This window comes from Glandiceps talaboti, chromosome 1 (genome assembly GCF_964340395.1).
Source record: "Glandiceps talaboti chromosome 1, keGlaTala1.1, whole genome shotgun sequence".
Taxonomy (NCBI): domain Eukaryota; kingdom Metazoa; phylum Hemichordata; class Enteropneusta; family Spengelidae; genus Glandiceps; species Glandiceps talaboti.
Window position 1 is genome coordinate 1,777,686 of NC_135549.1, and position 23,709 is coordinate 1,801,394.

At 37.9% G+C, this 23,709-nt stretch overlaps 4 protein-coding genes across 4 annotated transcripts; all 4 read right to left on the reverse strand.

Moving 5' to 3' along the window:
• Positions 1-749: 749 nt before the first annotated feature.
• LOC144449004 (ninjurin-1-like) lies at positions 750-3,532 on the reverse strand. The gene is made up of 3 exons (XM_078139801.1): positions 3,373-3,532; positions 1,601-1,730; positions 750-1,257 (listed from the first exon to the last, which is right to left on the reverse strand). Exons 2-3 carry the CDS (start codon positions 1,721-1,723, stop codon positions 883-885), a joined length of 498 nt encoding a protein of 165 aa, XP_077995927.1. The 5' UTR covers positions 1,724-1,730; positions 3,373-3,532; the 3' UTR covers positions 750-882.
• Positions 3,533-3,893: 361 nt separating this feature from the next.
• On the reverse strand, positions 3,894-9,993 carry LOC144454016 (ninjurin-2-like). Its single transcript, XM_078145423.1, has 4 exons — positions 9,835-9,993; positions 8,800-8,931; positions 7,268-7,630; positions 3,894-5,091 (listed from the first exon to the last, which is right to left on the reverse strand). Exons 2-4 carry the CDS (start codon positions 8,896-8,898, stop codon positions 4,987-4,989), a joined length of 567 nt encoding a protein of 188 aa, XP_078001549.1. The 5' UTR covers positions 8,899-8,931; positions 9,835-9,993; the 3' UTR covers positions 3,894-4,986.
• An 848-nt stretch (positions 9,994-10,841) lies between these two features.
• Positions 10,842-13,989, reverse strand: LOC144438264 (ninjurin-2-like). Its single transcript, XM_078127319.1, has 3 exons — positions 13,782-13,989; positions 12,954-13,081; positions 10,842-12,251 (listed from the first exon to the last, which is right to left on the reverse strand). Exons 2-3 carry the CDS (start codon positions 13,050-13,052, stop codon positions 11,805-11,807), a joined length of 546 nt encoding a protein of 181 aa, XP_077983445.1. The 5' UTR covers positions 13,053-13,081; positions 13,782-13,989; the 3' UTR covers positions 10,842-11,804.
• Positions 13,990-18,854: 4,865 nt separating this feature from the next.
• Positions 18,855-19,671, reverse strand: LOC144443056 (ninjurin-2-like). Its single transcript, XM_078132432.1, has 2 exons — positions 19,567-19,671; positions 18,855-19,223 (listed from the first exon to the last, which is right to left on the reverse strand). The coding sequence occupies exons 1-2, from the start codon at positions 19,669-19,671 to the stop codon at positions 18,855-18,857; spliced, it is 474 nt and encodes a 157-aa protein (XP_077988558.1).
• Between the last annotated feature and the right edge of the window lie 4,038 nt (positions 19,672-23,709).

The window sequence follows — 23,709 nt, forward strand, 5'->3', positions numbered from 1 at the left end:
TCAGACGAACTATCAAGATCAGTGAGCCTGGTCACAAGGTTTCATGTTGAGAAAGACACAATAAAGATAACACAAACATCACTTGCATGAGGCATAATTTCTTGAAGTTCAAACAAAATCCGTGGCCAGCAGCCAACTGATCTGTTTCTTTCATGCAGTTATTATTCAATAACATAAGTAATAGTACATATGGATAATCTTGAGCCTAATTGTAGTCGCATAAACCATTAGTAAAAGACACAAACACACTAACAAACAAACAAACAAACAAACAAACAAACAAACAAACAAACAAACACAAACACAAACACATAAACAGAGTCAAGAATTTATTTGAATTATCAATTTTTTTTTGTATAATAAAACTGGAATTTTTCAGTTTCCTTTTTCCCCTCCAACTAAAGATGACAATATTTAGTCTTCTCTTCTAACTTAATATTCAATCTCCTTATTCACTGAATATAAAGACACGCTGTCCCTATCCCGTACCTAAATGAAAACACCTCTAACGTTTAACATAACTACTATGTTATCAGTTACCCCGAGAAGGGCTGTAATTCCATGGTGGAACCACTCACTGAGGTGTAACAGTTACCCCGAGAAGGGTTGTAATTCCATGAATTATTTGGTCAGTTTTAACAGTTTAGTGAGAAGGGTCAGGTCGTCAATTTATACTAAATTTAAGTACTAAAACAATACATTCACTTAATTATACTTTTAATTATATGAATGTGAATTAGCCTCGCATTGTGCATACATGTCTTGATTATGAATATCATATCTAATATAGATAGATAATATTCAAGGCAAAAACGTCCCGAGGCAGTTCCTTCGTATAATCCTAATACATTGAAGTTCCCGGATGATATTTTGCAGCAACAATCAGATACTGCTAAAAGCAGCTAAAAAAATATTACATATAGTTATTATCATAATGGTGAACGTTACAGCATCATTCACTTTGCTGGATATCTTACGTTGTGTCACTCGATTGATGTTAAGTCTTATCTTTATAAAAAGTAAGGTGCCAACTATGAGCTGACAAGCCAATGAAATCGATACAATAATGACTAATAATATATAGAAATCTACGTTTCCTTTGTAAGATTGTTGGTCTATCAATATTTTCAAAAATGATGCATTAGCCAGTATTATAGACAGGTTCATTAACACTTGTGCAACTGTAGTCTTCATGATGTAGTGGTTGATGTCAATGTCACTTTCCTTCTGTAAACGTGCCTCGTCAGGCTGGACATCCTAAAAAAACACAATTATAGATATTTATTAAAATCCGTAGCTTTCCGTTTTATACCAGTATTTTTTAATAATCGTATTTTATATCAGAGGTTTTGAGAAATGAAGAGGGCAAAGATGGCGAATATATTTCGCGTTATTTAAAATTTATGAATCAAATGACATGACAAAATTAGTTATCTATGTTTATACAGATAGATAGACAGACGGACAGATAGACAGAGACAGACAGACAGACAGACAGACAGACAAACAAACGTACGTATACACAGATAGTAGGCACTGACGTAGGTCTATATATTTTATGTGTAAAGACTAAAGTTATGAATTTTTCATGTGATCTTACTTCTTCGTTGTCTATAATTGTAACAGTTGTCTTGGTTACGTCATCTTGTGGACTAGGGTGAACTCTTTTCGTTGATGACGATAGAATAGGGTTAGGGTTGTCTATAAGGCTTTCTTTCGACATGTTGGATCTGGGGAAAAAAATGAAAGGAGAAATGACAGACTTGTTTTTCTTACTGTTATGTATACAGACTTGTTTTATACTGGTCATATATACAGACTTGTATTTTTTACTGGTCGTGTATATTGGTCTTATTTTAAAAAATGGCCAAATCCTGAATCAACGAGAAACTGAGACTTTACACTTTCATGGCTTTTATTGTCTTGTATTCACATAGCTAAGTTATGTACGATGAAAGTATTTGTGTAATCATGATCTTTCATTGACTACTACAGTACTGTGAACATTTAAACAGAATATTCTTTCTATCTCTATGATCATTGTACCATAGTCCTACTGACTGTTACAGTAAGAGTTTTCATTTATACTATCTGCAGCATTACAGTACATGACAAAGTACTTTATTCGTATACATGTATATCATTTGTTCTGGTCTCACTAGTCCTGCTCTCAGACGGAGTAAGGGGTTCGATTCTGACAATGTCCAAGGAGAGGGACATCGTCAAAATTGAATGAAGTAAGGGGCTCGATTCTGACAATGTCCAAGGAGAGGGACATCGTCAAAATCGAATGGAGTAAGGGGCTCGATTCTGACAATGTCCAAGGAGAGGGACATCGTCAAAATCGAATCCTGACATTCACAGGCTGCAAAACAGGACTATGGTTTCATTGGATGTCAATTGCAATTTAACCAGGTAAAAGGTTTGTCGTTAGTATCAAAGATTTTAATCAAGCGAAAGTTGTTTGGTCGTGAACAGCAGTGTTTTGTTTCTAGTAGCCTGCTGTTACACACTACACCATTATACGTGCGGCAAAGTTAACACAGAACGAATGGCGTTGTTACTACATGTATGCACATGAATAGCACGATGTTTGTAAACTGAGTGTACATGAATGGCAATGCTACAGTGCATGTAATCTGACGTCAAGAATACAGGTTGTCCAGAAAACGGCTTGATTACAAAAGAAGTCTATGTTTGTAGTTATGGTAACGACTTTGTAGACCATAGACCCTCCACCAACGTTGGTTGTGTACAATGCATAAATACAAGTGCAATGATCACGTGATTATCTATATTATGTATATGTATATAACTACTATTCTGATCTGAGATAATGGATACGTTGTATTAACAGTTGATAAATAATGGCACCTGAACGATTGTACGTGTCTGTCTGTCTGTCTGTCTGTCTGTCTGTCTGTCTGTCTGTCTGTCTGTCTGTCTGTCTGTCTGTCTTCCTTCTTTCGTTGTTTTGAATACAAACAAAGATTGACGCTTCTTTAGACGCCCTCCTGTATTGGGCCAAATTCTGATGCATTTACGTTGGTTTTTGAGACTGCGATAATTCGGAATAATTTGTGAAATAAACCAAGGTGTGAGTAAGAAAGGTTGAAACTACCGGCAAGTATTCGGACTGACCATGTTTGGCTAAGTGGCTAAGAAGTGTGTGTATATTAAGCAAGTGAAACCAACAATTACAAGCTGTATATGCATATAATATTTCCTTTTCCGGTTCTGTGTGCATGTGTTTTTGTAATATACTAGTATAGGAAAAAAGACAAACACACTACCGGGATTGAAAACTTGGAACCAGGACATGAGTGGCGACTTGTGTTAGAGAGAAAAAAGTAGTTATATGTGAATACCCACCTTCGTTTATATAACTGATTCGTCAAAGTCCATTGCGATAATCTAAGGTGTAGGTCGCTAACACAAGGACGTTGATCCTTATACTTTCGGTAGGGATATACTAGTAAAGCTGTTCTCGAGTACTTTGCAAAACGTACGTGTCAAAGGTCATACGAAGGTAATACAGCTCCACGTTTTAAAGACAGACAGTATACCCGTATTAATTATTGCTAGCCTGGAGAGGAGACTGACATATGACATGCATGCCCCAAAGTGATGTCGTACTTGCTGACATTTTGTTCAAGATTTATAATACTTTTTTCTGATTCACATTGTTTAGACTCTATTGTTCTCAGTTTTGAACAACTCAAAATTGAAAGGCGGCCAAACTAGGGTAATACTAATAGCGTGAGGTCAAGGACTCAGTTCATCACTGTCTAAAGATTACATCAACCATATCAAATCACATATAGAGTCCACAATGCTCAAAATTCCTTTACATAAAATACATTTTTTTAAAAAATCAACCATTAATTTGCTCATTCGTAATTTTTATTTTGTCTTCAATGAAGCTACCCTTGTCAATCGGAAACAACGCCGATATTAAAACTAGAATAATGCGTGTTTGCTAGTTACATCGTTCAGAAATGTTATTTGTAAGGCGACTTTCTCAGTCTCCTATGTACGTGCCATCGTGTTGTACATATATACAAAGTATTTCAATGATGTGTGGCTCTTTGCCAAGAATTTCAAAGGTTCGATAGAAGGTTTGATTTTCTGGGGTGAGTGACTGGTAGAGTAAGAAGCATGCGTATAAGTGTTAACGAAAGTCAAGAAATGAACCATTATCAACATTTCAATTTACACAGACAAAATTAGACCGTGTTAAATTAACGTTCTGCTCTTTATATATTCAAAGATTGGAACACATACATGTATCTCTACAAAGTCTAAAATACACTCAAAATACAAACAAATATTATATAGCAGTTTCACAAATTCCATCAAAATAGGTTCCTATATTATATCCCATTATCTCAGAGTCTAATAATAAGTAAAGATAGCTACATTCGCATATTCGTGTTTTAGCATGACGATTGTTAGTTATACGTGGCGTCGGAACAGGCCTGACAAAATAGAAAAAAACAATACTTGCCAAGTACTTTTTTTTCTGTGCGAGGGCGCTCTATACTACGAAATCTGAATTTCAAACGGCAAAAATTGCACACAATCATTGAACATTTAAATATTAGCCTAAATTTTCTTCCATAATAATGGCTTCTTATTCTTTTGAATAGTAGTCAAGTTCCTTCATTGTGTATTGTTGTTGCATAAATATAATTACTACATGTATATGAGATTGGTGTTAGGTTCAGGAAACAATAACTTGTCACTTGTAAATCAGTATGAACGGTGGTCTTGCTTTATTTCTCAATACAATTTCAGAAACCAAAGTATAATTAAACGGCAAATAAACATCCCTTGAATACAAATATATGTTTTTTGAGTGAGTGAGTGAGTGAGTGAGTGAGTGAGTGAGTGAGTGAGTGAGAGCGATGTAAATGTAAGTTGCCAACGCTTTGGCAGTACACAAAAAACTCGATATACATTTCCATTGGTTCATCTTTTCTACTATCACGTTGGTGTCACATAAGTGGCTTCCACACTTCCGTTCGTCTCATCTGCAGTAGCAGGAACACTACTGAATGCGGAGATAAAGATATTTATAATAGTGACAAATACAGTACAGTTTTCGCCTAAGCTCTCGCCTCAATTCGCGTTCGCATCGCTTCAGCTTCGCTTTCGCTTCGCCTCAATCTCAAGTTTACGGGAGTTCGCTTCAATTAAACATCGCTTTCACTTCGCTTCCTTTTCGCGTTGAGTTCGCATTCGCATCGCACCCCATTCGCATCGCGTCAACTTTGTTTCTGAATCGCATTGTGTGGAACATGCGCTATTATACCCACATATTTGCATGATAAAGGATTTGAAACGAAAAGTATAGATCATTACGGCTACTAAAATTATGCGGGGTTGTACTTTACTTTTCTGTCTACGGCACGATAACCCTTTTGGTTAAATTTGCGTTAATAAATCAGGGCATGCCTTTTGACGCTCCGCTCGCCTACCGCTCGCGCAAATTAAAATCCACGAGAGCGATTTTCCACTCGCGTGGGCCTCAAACAACCTGTACAACAGCCTGATGTTATTTTATATCATTTTTCAATATGTGGTTACCATAAAAATCAACGTTTATTCGGTAAAATTACGTGGTGGGAGCGTGGAACACTTCCGTGTTCATAATCGTCGATCTCCAGCTGAAGTCAGCGCTGTCATTCATGACCTATTTATGTATCTGAAATTTGCATTGTACTACCCTTATATGGGAAAAATAGTGACGTATTCGAAGCGGGACATGCATGATGTCATGGCATATCATGAATATTGATCAGCTCAGTATACAGGGAGATTTCAACTTTCGCATCATTGCAAATTGCGCAATTACGATTGATACGATGACTGTTTGGAGTTCTCGTTTTCAGCAATCCATCGATGAGTTTAGTTTTAAATTCCGATCGGCCTAGTTTTGTTAGAACGTGGTTTTGGAGACCATCCTACGTGAATGTCTCCTCCGGAACATGAACAACAACTGCGATTTATAGTTGCTACACAAAGTACATGTCCAGAGTTCCGACAATAGCTTGGCGATGTTTTGGAGTTTTGAAAGAATGACAGTAAAATATTATACGATTGATTATTTTACAAAATAAAAATAAAACTAATCTGTCGATATTTCTCGTGCAGTTTTCAGAGAAATTCCCGGGCTTTTATTTCATAATCTCCAACACGCAGTTTCATTGTTTTTGTCCGATGATCTATTCAACTGCCGACCACGTCTGTTTTACGGTACCTCCATGACTTTATCGACTGCTGTAACATATAAAATATTTGCTCGAATTTTCGCCTTGTCGTGATTTCTAAAACAAAGTAGGTCTGCTTCTCAGACATGAACGGATCTCGCTACTTTAGTCGGCGACACCGGTCGTCCGTGTGCAGGTACTAGGTGGGGTTACGTGTGTTATTGTCTCGGATCGAGTGAATGGTTACAAATTAGTCAAATTAGCAAGCAATTTAACGTCGCATTGCAACTTTAAACAGATGACAGCATTACGGTCGTTTCGATAAATTGTCAATTTGGTACGTAGTTTGGCGTTTCGCTACATACTGTTGGACGTTTCACTACATTATTAGCCCATTATATATTGCGGTGTTCGTGACCTATGAGGAACGTAGGACATCGTAGTGTACCGGGTTTTCTGCAAAGAGGACTTGTGTTTATCACCACTTTATTTTTGCTCACCACTGTGCAATTGCTTTTTCTACATTTGTTAACATGTGTATGTTAGTGGTTTGTACAAAGGGATCGTCCCGTTTGTAAAATCGATTTGACTGGTCATTCCATTTAATTGTTGTGACAGTTGTGGCCGTGTTCACGGCACCGGCCGACCAACTCTAGCGGGGACGATTTGGTAATTGGGGACAATATAACGCACCACCCCCTAATAAATCCATGCATAGAACCTATCTCAGAATTTTGAGTTTTAGGTTTGTAATGTGCGTAACAGCTACAGAATTCACGACGGACAGCAGTGAAAACAGATATGCAAATACTGTCACACCTTTCACAGTATCGCTTCACCTTCATTGTTGTTTGACGTGAAGCGACCTTCATTGTTTTTTGATGCGATGCGAACATGAAGCGAAAGCGAAGCGAAATGACTGCGATGCGAATGCCGTCATGAAGCGATTCCAAGTTACGAAGCGAATTGATTGAAGCGATAATGAGGCGATGCGACTGCGAAGGCGAAGCGAAGCGAACGCGAAAAATGCGACAGCTTAGGCGAAAACTGTACTGTATGATCATCAAGGTGGCACAGTCATTGAATCTATCGGCAATTCTTTGGTCCTCGACTTTGTTGATGTCAAGACGAATCTTCACAAAGAGTATCACAGCTGTGGTCAGTTGTAGTGTAATGGATAGTATCAGCAAGGTAACCACTAAAACAAAGAAATCTGGCGTCAATCCCATCCAGTGGTGTTGTAGAATTAATTTCAAATGCGATGCATTGGCTGATATCAACGCTAAATCAAACAGTGCTTGGGTGATGGTCTTTTTACCGGCATACGTATTGGCATCAAAGGCATCTTTCACTGTCGGAGGAACGTCACTATGTTTGGATGAAGCTTGCGAGTGGGCTTCGCTTGTTTCGGATACATTCTTTAGAAAGGAAGAAAGTGGAAAAAAAACATTGTAATTTGAGAACTAAATTGTAAGCGCGACTTTCACCAAAGTCTGAATAAAGGAGCAAGGTACATCACATATACATCTCATGTGCAAGGTCTATACTATAACCTTGGTAGTGTGAGTTTACATGTACGTTTTGAAGACATTGTAAAGAAAAGTAACCATTTGAACAGTAAGCTTACTCCTCGCCATACGGAGTTGGTTGGCAATTATGAACATGTTATAATATCATTTTCATATCGACGCCCGGATGTAAAGAATTTGCACCACGTCATTGATCGATTGTAATATAATAATAGAACAAATGACATACTGATAGAACAAATATTTGATGGAATAATTCAGACTATTTGGTATAACTTTTAAACTTTATTAACACTGGAAGATGAAGAAAGTGTGGATTGACGTATAGGAATTTCTGAAGAACAAGATAACCGTAACAAGATACAACATGTCGCTCCGCCCTCATCTGCTTTCTTTTATTTGAGAGGAATAGAACAATGGACGACGGCGCCAAGACATGACGTATGTGACAATCAAAGACAGGTTGTACTCGGTAATTCTGATATCTTTTATATAATAATTCTCACCCTGCTATCAAGAGACTCACTCGGAAACATATAGACTACTAATATTGAGACGTAACATAACAATATCACAGGGTTCACATACGTCGTTTGAAGTGCCGCCATTTATCCAGTACAAACTTCATAACATAGCAATATCACACACGTCGTTTGAAGTGTCTTACTGGTACAAACGTTATGTTACAGTTAACGAGACACTATGTGATACATGTTGTTTGACCAACCTGACACGTTCACCTCGGATTGAACCTTATCACAAGTATTTGTCTGTCAACAAGTGTGCCACCAAATACAAATAATGTTTTTCTCACACATCACAGGGACACGTAGTATTGCTTAGATTGCTGTTATCCTAAGGAAAGTATCACACAAGTCCTACTACAAATGTATTATACACTCTATGCTATATTAGTGATTTTTATAGATACAGGTACGGGACATATAGACAAGTCACAGCATTAATATATTTGGAGCTTGTAGACAACAAGCTAAGAAATAATGCGTGTCCCTGTGGCGTTGGCTGTCCTTCGTATATATTCAATACTTCGTACTTACATCTTCTTCACTTCGCATATCGATTAGTGCGATGTCTGGGCTTGCAGGGTTCTCTTCGACACCTCTCTCACTGCGGTCACCTTCCCCACTACCTGCCATTTCAGATATATTTCTTTAATATTCGTGATTAAACTGGAAAATGAAATAAATAAAATAATGTATATGTGTGTTAATGTTTATCGTTTACAAATAGAAGGTCATAGTGTGACTAAGAAGTGGCGTTGGACGCACAAACAACGAACGTCCTTGGAAGCTTCCAAGTGTACACGACTCGTAACTACGGAATTCTAATATTTAAAACAATGATAATTACGGATGTCATTAATAATCAGTCTCCGCCAAGAAAACAAAGTTCCTATTTTAAGACTGTCATCTTCGACTGATTGATATACCAAGTTCAATTCTGGTCCCATGTAATGCAATAAATCGATGGTTGTGATTCCTAAAATAGACATGATAAAGTTTCGACCCTGAATAGTTTTATGAAATGACGTCATTTTCATAAAATGAGTGTCTGCATACACACACACACACATACATACATACATACATACATACATACATACATACATACATACATACATACACACATACATACATACATACATACACACACATATGTATACACACATATACACACATATATGTATACACACATATACACACACATATACACACACACACACACATATATATATATATATATATATATATATATATATATATATATATATATATATATATATATAGTTTTGGTAGTACTGGAACTCTTTCTTGGTTGTAACTCGGAGTTTCACGCATTGTGCGATCATCAGACAATATATATATATATAGTTTTGGTAGTACTGGAACTCTTTCTTGGTTGTAACTCGGAGTTTCACGCATTGTGCGATCATCAGACATATATATATATTGTGTTAAAACCGTACAAGGTGTCGTTGGAAACCATTCTAGATTCGTGAATGAATATTCTGCAATCTGTTGAAAATATTGAAGTCATATGGAATTATATATATATATGCGTTATATACTTACCAATATTATGACGTCGTTGTAGAGAAATCTCAATATCTAACACTGTATATGTACATGGAATAAACAATAACGCCAAAATCGATGTCCGCAATACGTTACTTTCTGAATGGATTTTACTTACTGATGACTTGTGGTGGAACACTCTCACTATACTAGGGTAGCCGAGGTGACAAATCATTTATATAGGTTACAATGCATGCTGGGTAATATCAAATGTTAGCTACATATACGTCACACCTGGGAAATTCCAGCTTATGAGTATTCCCAAAGAGTAAACTGACATACTATACCATAAATAGCACATCGATACTTTCGTCACCGGAAGTAACCCTTTGTGTACGTGTCTAGTCGCACACGCTACACAATAACTATAACTGTACAACATCGACATGTAATGATGACAAGTAGAACTTGTCACAAATAGACCTGTGGAGAATAACGTCATCTATTTACTGTAACTTAACACTGGCCTGCCTACAGGACACTGAACTAAACCCAGTCCATACCGTGCACATCGATACACATATCTATACATGTATTAACAATGGTAAATAAAACTACTGCAAAAATTAGTTCAGAAACTATACGACGTGTCCGAGTTACAGTATATTTCTCAGAAAATTCACCCAGGACAAATATAGATATAAGCACTTCCTTCTCCAGGAAGTTAAGGTGGGAGTGGGGTGGAAAACTGGACTAATAGTTTAAATTGGGCATTAGAAAGTTGCAAAACTACACGTATATGTCCACGTTATAGTAAACTCATTTTGGTGAAGGTGGTGTGTACAATTAGCTATATAGGCTAAGCAAACAAAATGTATGACAAGGCTGAAGAGATCAGGTAAACAGGTTTTACTTGTGACGTGACAGCATACACGTCCATCCCGCTGAAATTTACAGCCACCTGATACATACAGGTCATTGCGTTCCAAGGACTACGGCCCAATGTGCAACAGATTATAAAACTACAAACAAAAATACAAAACATGAGCGTTTACAGATCAGGTTTTTGTAGGTGATTTATTAATTATCACTTTTCTTCTCGAAAATTTTGAAAACAAATGTCCATAGGTTACATATGGGCGTAATTGTGGTCACTTGGGTGCCGCTAGCTCCTTCAATGTTATTGCCTGATATCACTAACTCTCAAAGAAAACTCTTGTGAACAATTTTTTGTTACCAACTCCTTAAGCAAAGATACATAACCAAATGTGACATGTATGAGTACAAACTGTGTTTTACTGTAATTATGTGGCCCAGGTTTACCTTCCAATTCAGAAGTATTGGTACGTAACAGTATAAGCTTGGCGTTCTATGGGATGTTAGTTCAATTACTCTCAGCCATAATTTATCCTCAGTGTCGACATGAATATAGGCAAACGACCACATTCCCCAACTACCGCCTTATTGGTTGCACTTCGTGGAAGACCTAAAAATATCCATTTCCTCTGTACGTTGTCAACTTTGCAAAATATTGATAACCCCGAATAGGGTAATATAAGTAGAATCATAATATGAATACCTGGTAAAAGCGTCAAAGTGCTTTATTCGCTGAAATATGAAATAAGTACAGTTTCAATGTGAAACAAAGGTAACTCCTAAAACATATAGTTACACAGATGTTTCCCTATACATGTGGAATGTTCCTAGGTTTCCTTATTTATATTTCAAATAGTAATACTATATACATGCCGATATCAATGAATAATGTAACACGATTGGAACTATCTCATTCTATCGTATCACACTGTATTGTTATCCCTTCACGTTGCTATATTGTCGGTGAAGTTATTTTCGCAGACACACTTTGATTTCTTCTCTGCGAATAAAGTACATATATACAATGTACATCTACTAGAAATGTAAAGACCTTCGACGAACTGTTTGAACCCTGTTTATTGTAATGTAATACAATTCTAACTTTGAACCGTAAACGAACAGTTATTCCAGTCCTAGTTTGTTCCAAGGACTCATGAAGGCGTACCGCTGGTCTCGTCTGCAGTAGCAGGGACACTACTGAATGCGGAGACAAAAATATTTAGAATAGTGACAAATACGATCATCATGGTGGCACAGTCATTTAACCTATTGGCAATGTTTTGGTCCTCGACTCTGTTGATGTCAAGACGAATCTTCACAAACAGTATCACAGCTGTTGCCAGTTGTAGTGTAATGGATAGTACCAGCAAGGTAACCACAAAAACAAAGAAATCTGGCGTCAATCCCATCCAGTGGTGTTGGAAAAGTAATTTCAAATGCGATGCATTGGCTGATATCAACGCTAAATCAAACAGGGCTTGGGTGACAGTCTTTTTACCAGAGTACGTATTGGCATCAAAGGCACTTTGTATGGTGGAAGAAATATTGCTATGTGTGGACGAATCTTTTGAAGGGGTTTCGCTAGTTTCGGATGCATTCTGTAGAAACGAAAATAAAACCAGTGATGCAATGTGAGTAAGGTGCGTAAATCGTTTGTACGATTATCCAAAAATCCTGTTTGACGCCAGTGATTTATCACTTTTCATTACAAAGAGAACAATTTAGTTTCTCCTTTATACGAATAAATGACATCTCCATGTATCAACACACACACACACACACACACACACACACACACACACACACACACACACACAGACTGACTATAAACATATTCCCCTTTTGATTTTAATGAAAAGATAACAAGGAATGGATGGAATAGTTGTCAAATGAATTTATCAAAATTGCAGGTAATACTGAATACATTTAACTGAATCAGATAAAAACTTGGTACTGTTATCAATTAAAAAAACACATTTTGCCAACTAACTCTGCAAATTTTTATGATATTACAAAATATGTGACAGTACGTGTAATTTGAGTGTTTGCCAGAGTGTGAGTACAAACTTCATGGTCACGTGACGACATCGATGTCCTATCTTTGATAAGGCATACATGTAAACTAATGGCAATTTGACCGTCAGTCGCCGGGAGTACTGTCACATCGGACTGAACCACGTCAACAATTATTGGATGATTACCAATATTTTGAAGCGTTCATATTGCAAAAAGAAAGAGTAACCATGGTAACAGAGAATTAGTACGTATTCAGACTATTTTAAACATTACTTCGTACTTACATCGTCTTCACTTCGCATATCGATTAGTGCGATGTCTGGGTTTGCAGGGTTCTCTTCGACACCTCTCTCACCGCGACCACCTTCTCCACCACCTGCCATTTCAGATATCTCTTTTATTCGTGATTAAGCTGGAAAATGTAAATAAATAAAATGAAATAAAATGAAATAAATTTATCGTTTATCATTTACGAATAGTATACCATCATAGTATGAGTAAGAAGTTGTGGGGAATTTACAAACAACGTCCTGGACACTCTTTAATAATTGCCACATTTAATGGGGGAAATACCAGTGTAAACAGTTACCTAATACTTTTTTAAAAACCCAGAAAACCCCAATGACAATTATTTATATCAACATTTTGAGTAATAATCTTTGTCCGTCAAGAAATATCGTCCTTTTCTTCTCTTTCTTTGCTAGATATTACTAATTATACCCAAATTATACCCTCTAAAAAATCGGGCATATTTAACAATTTCATATATCTGATTCAATCGTGACGAATGTCCATCTCACACAGGCAAAGAGGGAAGTCGTGTAAATAGATACACTGAACGGTTTCGATCATTGAGTTGGTTATTCGTTTTGGATGACGTCATTACCCTACATAGAAATATGCGATGATAAATGCTTACACACTCAGTCGAATGTTTATCATTGTGTGGCGTACTAGTAAAGCTGTGCAAGCCATTTTCGAGTTGAAAAAAAAAAAACTTGCTAAATTTGTACATGAACGAAATCAGCGTTTAAAAAAAATACACATGGAATCAATGTGCAATCCAACATTGCTGTAATACTATATCACATGTGTAACCTTTACATACTTACCGATGTTTTGGGGTCGTGTAAGTGTACGCCCGGGATGTACGTACGCTCGAGCTACGGATGAAATGTTGTACAAAGAAGATGAAAAAAAAATACTCTTTTAGGTTTGTGATGTACGTAGTGCGTTGATTTCTAGTGACCGATGTCTAAACACTTTGCACTTATGAGTAGCCTAGGTAACAAAGTCACTTTATATAGGTTACAGTGCGTGCTGGGTAAAAGCAAGGACTGGCTTTTCTTAGAAGGCGGGGAATTCCGGGTAAAACCATGGTAAGACCAAGGACTAGCTTTCATAAAAGGCGGGGAATTCCGGCCCAAATGACACATCACACTGTGGGAGTAATTAACAGTACAACACTTTCATCACCGGAAACACTGACGTGTACGTGTTTTGTGTACGTGCCTGGTAGCACCTTCCAGACAACACTCAAACATCCAAAGTAAAGAATACAGCTACAGCAACATTGAAGTAAAAGTAACCACACAACATATAACTGTATCGATGATATGACGTATACTAGTTGGCATGGCTACATTTATAAAATCTCTAGATGTTGAAAACTCAAAAAACCAAAACACCCTATGCACTTTTTACATCAAGGAGTCAAAAACCACACACGTTCAACCATATTTCACCTATCCTCCAAACTCTACACCCGTTGCCTGTGTAGCCATATAATGCTAGTGGTATGAGCTTCAGGATACACTACCAACATTACAAAATCCACTTTCCTGACATACAAAGCATGACAAAGCTCCAGTCTACATCAGGTTCTCCAAAGTTACACACTGACGCTCTCCTACATAGGAGATTTCTACTTTCAATACAATTCAAAACGAATACAAACGGTACCGCACATTTTCAAACAGCACGCCCGTAGACTATGAAATTCTTTAGTATTGGACATGCGACAATCATCAAATTTGACCACTTTAAAAGACACCGTATTGGCGTCATTCAAAAGTACTATAGTTCTGGAGTCTGACGTGTTATGATTTTTCTTTGGATTAGATTAGATTAGATTAGATTAGATTAGATTAGATGAAAAGTGACCCCGATTCCCCATTAGTCTTTATGTTGGGTTCGTTTCTTCATGTGATGGTGAGTTGAATACATATTGTGTGAATTAAGGTTGTGAAGGCCGAACAGGTCTAGTAAACAAGCAATTGTCACGTGACGACGTACATGTCCTCGTGACCTGAGTCTGATTTTTATCTCATCATTCGCGAGCTGTACGTAGTATGTATTTGCACAATGCTGTGTGTGTGCATGTGTGTATTCAAAATCATTTGCTAGATTTATTATAACATAACATAACATAACACAACATAATATAACATAACATACAGTAATGCAATAATCTAATCTAATCTAATCTAATCTAATCTAATCTGATACAACATAACATAACATAAAGTAATGTAATGCAATAATCCAATCCAATCCAATCTAATCCAACATAACATAACATAGCATAACATAACATAGCATAACATAACATAACATAACATAACATAACATAACATAACATAACATAACATAACATAACATAACATAACATAACATGACATGACATAACATAACATAACATAGGCTATCTTTGCTGCGTTGGTTCACAAATATTAACAATGCTACTGTTGACGTAAATGTTCAAATAATATCCCATATCCCATATCATGTGAAACCTGTCTGGTTTAATAGTCTTCCCACTCCACAACTCCTGTCGATACCATCACTCCACAACTCCTGTCGATACCATCACTCCACAACCCCTGTCGATACCATCACTCCACAACTCCTGTCGATACCCACAACTCCTGTCGATACCATAAGCATCACACAAATGCAGTATCCTTGGATCAAGTGTATGTACAATCTGATTAAAATCCGATGTGGTGAAAGCGGCTAGATGTCCTTATTTACCTCTATTCATCGTGTTGTGACGTTTGTTTTGTTCGGAGTGATCGCCGCCTTCCCCCTTCTTGGGAAGGCGGCGATCACTCCGAACAAAACAAACGTCACAACACGATGAATAGAGGTAAATAAGGACATCTAGCCGCTTTCACCACATCGGATTTTAATCAGATTGGTGTATGTATAACTCTAGATTTCCATATCAAACCTTATCTACGATCAGACTCATACTATAGTATACGAGAGAGGTATTTGTAAAGAGCATGCGCAAAGAGATTGCTCGTCGAGACTATAGTTTATGTAGGATTTATTTATATCAATGGATGTGTTATTGAAAAGTTGAATATTAATCCCAGGAGCGAATTTTTTGTTAGACTTCCACCACCACCGGCTAAACACGATTAAAATAATTTCAACACGAAACAACACTATCGACCCCTAAAAACGGGAAAGCTACAGTGTTCCAATTATAAAAATTTAATCGAATAAAACTTCTTGATAGTCACAGTGATATAAATGTACATTTAAATCAATTATCATATTGATCACGTTACTAGAAAAGATCAGACAGGAATGGCGGCCATTGTGGTATGAAATATTTACATAAATGACGGCGATTCTAAATTCGTTTGGCGTTCATGTACACATTCATTCTAGTAAATATACAAAGTTTATCTAAAAAATTTACATTATACAATTAATGTAATAATTGATGAAATGTCCTAGACTATAGGGCTACATCTTAGACTGTAAGATACGTCGTGTCACCCCGGCCTCACCGGCCTTCTCTCTCTCAAGAGGGGTTTTCCAATGTGTGAGGACGCCCCGTCACGGAGTACCTACAGACTCGGCTGTATCTCAACGCTATCCATAATTCTACAGTATGCAAATAAAAGGGGACGATTCAAATTGTAAAAAGTGGGGATTTCTCGAGTCTGTGCGTCCAATCTGTTCGGGTCTTAGTCACGTGACACAGTGCATAAAATTATTGCGACCAAACACTTATCCTTCCGTAGTTTATGGCAAACATTCCTCTCCATGTTCTGTCGAATCCATTCTGATCTGATGCAGGAATGCTGATAGAAACTCTTTTTCTTTTTCATCTTTATTTCCTTCGTATTTGTTATTTTTTCTCGTTTGTTTTTATTTTGTCGTTCTGTTTATGTTGCGAATTTTCACGTTCTCGAAAAACATTATGAAGCATGCTTGGAACCTAAGTTATTATTAATATATCTAAGTAAACCATCAATTACATGCATGTGTATTCATCATAACTGCTGATACGATCTACTCTACAGCCATCGTCGCAAACCACGGCCTGTTTTACGGCACCGTTCTCACTGGGAAGTGTAGTGGAAGAAAAAACAGCCCTGGTTTGCGAAAATGCTGTACAGCCCATTTCACATTAGTGTTCACTGGCTCTATTTCAAATTGATACAATCACGCAGACTTGAACCAACCGCAATAAGAAACTGCACATTCTACACCTTTAATAAGATAGCAAGATTGGACGAATACAATTTCTGTGACATTTTGCTTAAATAACCTAATGTGCCACTATCAAGTCCTGATGTCACAACATTGGCGTACATGTGTTTGCATCTAGTGTGCCCCTACCAAGTCCAGACGTCACAACATTGGTGTACATGTGTCTGCATCTAGTGTGCCCCTACCAAGTCCAGACGTCACAACATTGGCGTACATGTGTCTGCATCTAGTGTGCCCCTACCAAGTCCAGACGTCACAACATTGGCATACATGTGTCTGCATCTAGTGTGCCCCTACCAAGTCCAGACGTCACAACATTGGTGTACATGTGTTTGCATCTAGTGTGCCCCTACCAAGTCCAGATGTCACAACATTGGCATACATGTGTTTGCATCTAGTGTGCCCCTACCAAGTCCAGACGTCACAACATTGGTGTACATGTGTTTGCATCTAGTGTGCCCCTACCAAGTCCAGATGTCACAACATTGGCATACATATGTCTGCATCTAGTGTGCCCCTACCAAGTCCAGATGTCACAACATTGGCGTACGTGTGTCTGCATCTAGTGTGCCCCTACCAAGTCCAGATGTCACAACATTGGCGTACGTGTGTCTGCATCCAGTGTGCCCCTACCAAGTCCAGACGTCACAACATTGGCGTACATATGTTTGCATCTAGTGTGCCCCTACCAAGTCCAGACGTCACAACATTGGTGTACATGTGTCTGCATCTAGTGTGCCCCTACCAAGTCCAGACGTCACAACATTGGCGTACATGTGTTTGCATCTAGTGTGCCACTATCAAGTCCAGACGTCACAACATTGGCGTACGTGTGTCTGCATCTAGTGTGCCCCTACCAAGTCCAGACGTCACAACATTGGCGTACATGTGTCTGCATCTAGTGTGCCCCTACCAAGTCCAGATGTCACAACATTGGCGTACATGTGTTTGCATCTAGTGTGCCCCTACCAAGTCCAGACGTCACAACATTGGCGTACGTGTGTCTACATCTAGTGTGCCCCTACCAAGTCCAGATGTCACAACATTGGCGTACATGTGTTTGCATCTAGTGTGCCCCTACCAATTCCAGACGTCACAACATTGGTGTACGTGTGTCTACATCTAGTGTGCCCCTACCAAGTCCAGACGTCACAACATTGGCGTACATGTGTTTGCACTAGTGTGCCCCTACCAATTCCAGATGTCACAACATTGGCGTACGTGTGTCTGCATCTAGTGTGCCCCTACCAAGTCCAGATGTCACAACATTGGCGTACATGTGTTTGCATCTAGTGTGCCCCTACCAAGTCCAGATGTCACAACATTGGAGTACATGTGTTTGCACTAGTGTGCCCCTACCAATTCCAGATGTCACAACATTGGCGTACGTGTGTCTACATCTAGTGTGCCCCTACCAAGTCCAGATGTCACAACATTGGCGTACAAGTGTCTGCATCTAGTTGCAGTTCATGTGCATTTAAATGGTTTATATAATTTAGACAAGATTATTGCATGAAATAACATCTTGTTTTCTTAACCTGTAGTATATAGATTTTGCAGTTTCTTGTTGGTTTCTGTGTGGTTGTAGCCAACAGAACCAGTAAACACTAACATGAAATGGGCTGTAAAACTATTTTATGTATAAAAACGTTGACTGGTCACCAACATTTACCTCAATAGCCTACACTGAAAGTATCAATAAACACATTGATAACAGAAATGGCCAGTATCAGAAATGTTGCCCAATTATTCATTTTGTCAGCACGTTTTGCCTCTTCTTCCACGCCGATGTTCAATCTAAATTTATAGAAGAGGAGGGAGGCTGTTACCAACTGTAGGATGATTGACAGTACGAGTAAAACAAAAATGAGTATAAAGAAATCTGGAGTCGTGCCTGACAATTGCTTTTGAAGGATTATTTTCAACTGAGCAGCATTATTTGATAATAAAGTTACATTGAACAGTACTTGGGTTATCGTCTTCTTGCCGGAATAAGTATTGGCATCAAAGCGAGTTATCTCAGGTTGTTTTTTAGATACATCCTGTAGAGGAAGGGAAAAGATGAAAAATAGTACTTTACAAAATATTAGATAAACTGTGTTAGGCTTACCGTTTATAACCCATTGTCTACATAGAAAAGAAGTTACATCATACTATGATGTATGTGAGGTGTTCTCTCTGTTATGAGTTCAAATCCCTTTATCACGTGACGTGTGCTCAGCCAATGAAACGATAAAACAGCAGCACTGTACATATTATGTATATGTCTGTCAATATACACCTTGGAGTGGACTACAATGGTTCATTACATAGTCTATAGTCTAAAATCTCGAAGACAAAATTGACAAGTTCTAGTGTATGTGTAGATACTAGTAGTCTGCTTACGTCACTGTCAGTTGGAATTTGGGGTTGATCGTCCACGAGGATGTTCATCTCGTCATCTTCGTGTCCATGATTGAGTTGACCACTTTCACTAGCTTTATGTGTCATGGTGGTTTTAATGCCTTTAGTTTATTTTAAAATCAAAACCTGAAAATAAAGTTGAAACGGCTATCATTACATTAGGCCTATTGATCAGTTTGAACTGGTTCGATTTACAATCGTACATTAATTTTCACGGTCTGCTTTTAAATCTTTGCATTTCACTTTTGGCACAACGCCAACGAATTCTGGCGACTCTCCATCGCAAATTGTTATGTAAGCAGACAGACTTGAATACCTGGAAATGTCAAAAAGTAGGACAAGTCGTTGTCCTTCGTTACTTCCTCTTACGTTTCGAAGAATTTCGACATTTTAATACCCCCCTCAAAGATGTATGTTTTCCTTTATATAATTAATACGTAATAGATTATGTGCCAATAAAAGAGGGGGCGTAGCCCCCGAATTTTTTGCACATAACCCTACCGAACGCGTTGTCTATCTTACTTTATTGGCTCCCCTAAGAAAGAGTGGGTTATGCCTCCATATAACCAACCGAAATCAAGGCTTCTGACTGACCAAGTACAGTCAGTCATATGCAAAATAGGGTGCTAGGCACAGGCAATTTTTTTTTTATACAAGTGAGGCAGGTTACATTTTACGACTCTGCGAGGTCACCCTGAGTTTATAAGCTGTTTACTCGTTGAAGTGAAAATACTTATACACTGTATATAAAAACCTATGATATTCTAGACTAATATAATGTAATTATCAATGCATGCCTTCTATCAACATAGAACTTAAACTTTTGAAACACTACACCCATTTGATAATTAGTGAAAGCAAAACTGAAGCTTTCGTCCATAACAGTAGACTTATTCACCAGTCTGATGTTTTCTGGGTTGGTCACATATCTAAGCGCTGTCATGTGACAGAGTGGCCGGACCATTTGTGAAAGTTGAAAACGACTCCCGCCCTTTACATGTAGACAAGATTTAGACTTCCTACAAAACGTTCAAACCAACGTTTGTCATCTTCAAGTGCTTATCTTATGACGTTGGCACACTGTATGAATATGTTTTGAAACTTCTGAAATTGCGATACTTGGACACGCCGGTGTTCCGCGAAACGTGTGTCAGTTATCATGATTATTAATGTTCGCCTTCACACGTGATTTCATAGATAGGCCAGCTGACATCCTGTATCCTGGTCTTGACCAGAAATTGCCGACGAGTATTAGGCTGGAGTCAGAATTTACAGCGAGGGGGGGGGGCGCTTGGGAGCGGGGGGGGGGGGAGGCATACACAAATATATTGCAAGGCTGCCACCCAACTCATCACTGAATATCGGTTTTAGAAGGTATTGTGGTGAAGCTGCGAGAAATATTTTAATTTACTCGGTAAACGACCGCTCCCAAGGTTTAATTTGGTTCAAATTATTAAATCATGAGCAAAATATTTCGGGCCCCACCTTTCAGACCACCAGAATTTTCATGGCTTCCCTTTTGAACCCTCAATTTTTTTCAGGCCCCCCGCTCCCCCCTGCCGTAAATTCTGACTCCAACCTTACAAGGTTTGAAATGTAACTTTATACCATATGACCCAGATGTCTATTTCAGTTGACCGGCGGGGCATTGTGTGTTTTATTCTTCTCTTGGTGTACTGCACTTCTTTCCTTTCTGGACGCCAAAGCTTTGGTAATGGCCCAGTATGGGTAGCCACATACGTCAAGTTCCTAACTTATGGATGTCTTCCTTCTCTGAAACGCGATCATCACGTTCGGTTGCAACAGTGTCGGCTCTATGATGGCGTGTCCTAATAAAACCAATATTGTGCATGTGATCTATGGGATGGTGTGACCCGAAATTGAGATAGTGATCTGTATGGTTGCTTTACGGTATATTAACATGACCTCAATATGTCTGGGTCACTTTTAACTTTCACACATCTGGTATGCCATTTTTTGTCACATGATTCCAGTGCTGAGTCATGTGACCATCCGAGAACATGAGACTGGTGAACAAGTCCACAGGTGGACGAAAGCTTCAGTTTTGCCTTCACTAATTATCAACCATGTGTAGTCTTTCAAAAGTTTACATGTAAGTCCTATAAGGTCGTGCATCAATATGCCTTCTATTATGACATTTATTACAGTTGTCGGGATACCCTGGACATTTTAATATGTATAATAACTTACGTCATTGGATCGTTCACGAGTACCTTTTGAATGTGACCAAAAATTACGTTATGAATTGGATCGTTTACGAGTACCTTTTGAATGTGACCAAAAATTACGTTATGAATTGGATCGTTTACGAGTACCTTTTGAACGTGACCAAAAATTACGTTATGAATTGGATCGTTTACGAGTACCTTTTGAATGTGACCAAAAATTACGTTATGAATTGGATCGTTTACGAGTACCTTTTGAATGTGACCAAAAATTACGTTATGAATTGGATCGTTTACGAGTACCTTTTGAATGTGACCAAAAATTACGTTATGAATTGGATCGTTTACGAGTACCTTTTGAACGTGACCAAAAATTACGTTATGAATTGGATCGTTTACGAGTACCTTTTGAACGTGACCAAAAATTACGTTATGAATTGGATCGTTTACGAGTACCTTTTGAACGTGACCAAAAATTACGTTATGAATTGGATCGTTTACGAGTACCTTTTGAATGTGACCAAAAATTATGTTATGAATTGGATCGTTTACGAGTACCTTTTGAATGTGACCAAAAATTATGTTATGAATTGGATCGTTTACGAGTACCTTTTGAATGTGACCAAAAATTATGTTATGAATTGGATCGTTTACGAGTACCTTTTGAATGTGACCAAAAATTATGTTATGAATTGGATCGTTTACGAGTACCTTTTGAATGTGACCAAAAATTACGTTATGAATTGGATCGTTTACGAGTACCTAGAAACCCGCGTTATTTTATCTCTTTCACATATTATCGCCAAATATGTCAATATTATCGATATTTTGTTATATTCTGAAACAAATCTCGGGTCATAAATGTCTCCTCAAATGCTATGATCAGAATTCAGTGTGTTTCGAACACCTCGCTTCGTTTCAAAGCTGACCCCGCGGCTTCCCTGTCCGAATCCGATACTGAATGGTATCGCATAGAAAATAATACATATACAATACATTCACATTTTCTGATTTATTCAGTCTTTCTATTGTGATCAGAAGTGCGTATTTTTAATCAGCTGACACTTCAACATAGCACCAGATACTTTTGGTCTCAAAATTAGTTTTATTTCAACGGCATAAGGGGACCGTCCCCTCCCTGACCCACCCCTATCGGTCGCTCTGCTCCTTCGTTCACTGTTCCCCGTCGATCATGCGACACATTAGATAAATAATGTAATGACACACTGACTATTCATCCCGCCATCTATATATTTGTACATGTAATGAGTGCAAGATCTAGAGTCATTTTGGTAGATACCGTTCTGAAATTAGGAAGACCTTCCATCAACTTTCCAGTCAAATGTACACGTGTAATTCGCAAATTCTGTTTTCTTTATCATAAAGTTTTTTTTAAATTTATCTTCGTCTACTTATTTTTCCCATAAACTGTGTTGGGGAAAAAACCCTTTTTCACTACAATCTTAAAATATTGAACGCTAAAAATCCTACCTGATCTGAATTCCAATGTCTGCTTGGCACAGAACGATACCAAATACAACAATATCAGTATAGATACACTAGTACAACACAGCGGTGTGTGCAGTGGTCGATGGCTGTAATACATGTAAGTCTTGATTATACACGATATATTTGGAAGGATCCCTGGACGTTTTGTTGGCACTCAAGATTAGTCGAGCTAAAGTATGATGTGTGGGTGAACATTACACAAACCCGTGATCACAGTTTACCTATGGTCGCGACAGCCCGCATGAGATTACAAGAGATAAGTTTAGGCCTAATAAAAAAATAATTGTGTGGTTCCGGTTATACTCAATTTTAAAACAGAAGGGGTAGGTAGAGATTTTTATTTTATTTTATTTTATTTTTTTTCATCTGTGAGTGTCTAGTTCAGGTTATCCATTGTTTTCAAAATGGTCTCTGTGTTGTTTATTTCTTC

Excerpts from the sequence above, each read along its gene's own strand:
- LOC144449004 (XM_078139801.1), bottom strand. The coding sequence starts at position 1,723 with ATGTCGAAAGAAAGCCTTATAGACAACCCTAACCCTATTCTATCGTCA. Across the intron at positions 1,258-1,600 it reads CAATTATAGACAACGAAGAA|GATGTCCAGCCTGACGAGGC; the intron begins GTAAGATCACAT and ends GTGTTTTTTTAG.
- LOC144454016 (XM_078145423.1), bottom strand. The coding sequence starts at position 8,898 with ATGGCAGGTAGTGGGGAAGGTGACCGCAGTGAGAGAGGTGTCGAAGAG. Across the intron at positions 7,631-8,799 it reads ATATGCGAAGTGAAGAAGAT|AATGTATCCGAAACAAGCGA; the intron begins GTAAGTACGAAG and ends TCCTTTCTAAAG. Across the intron at positions 5,092-7,267 it reads GTGCCACCTTGATGATCATA|TTTGTCACTATTATAAATAT; the intron begins CAGTACAGTTTT and ends AACTGTACTGTA.
- LOC144438264 (XM_078127319.1), bottom strand. The coding sequence starts at position 13,052 with ATGGCAGGTGGTGGAGAAGGTGGTCGCGGTGAGAGAGGTGTCGAAGAG. Across the intron at positions 12,252-12,953 it reads ATATGCGAAGTGAAGACGAT|AATGCATCCGAAACTAGCGA; the intron begins GTAAGTACGAAG and ends TCGTTTCTACAG.
- LOC144443056 (XM_078132432.1), bottom strand. The coding sequence starts at position 19,671 with ATGACACATAAAGCTAGTGAAAGTGGTCAACTCAATCATGGACACGAA. Across the intron at positions 19,224-19,566 it reads AAATTCCAACTGACAGTGAC|GATGTATCTAAAAAACAACC; the intron begins GTAAGCAGACTA and ends CTTCCTCTACAG.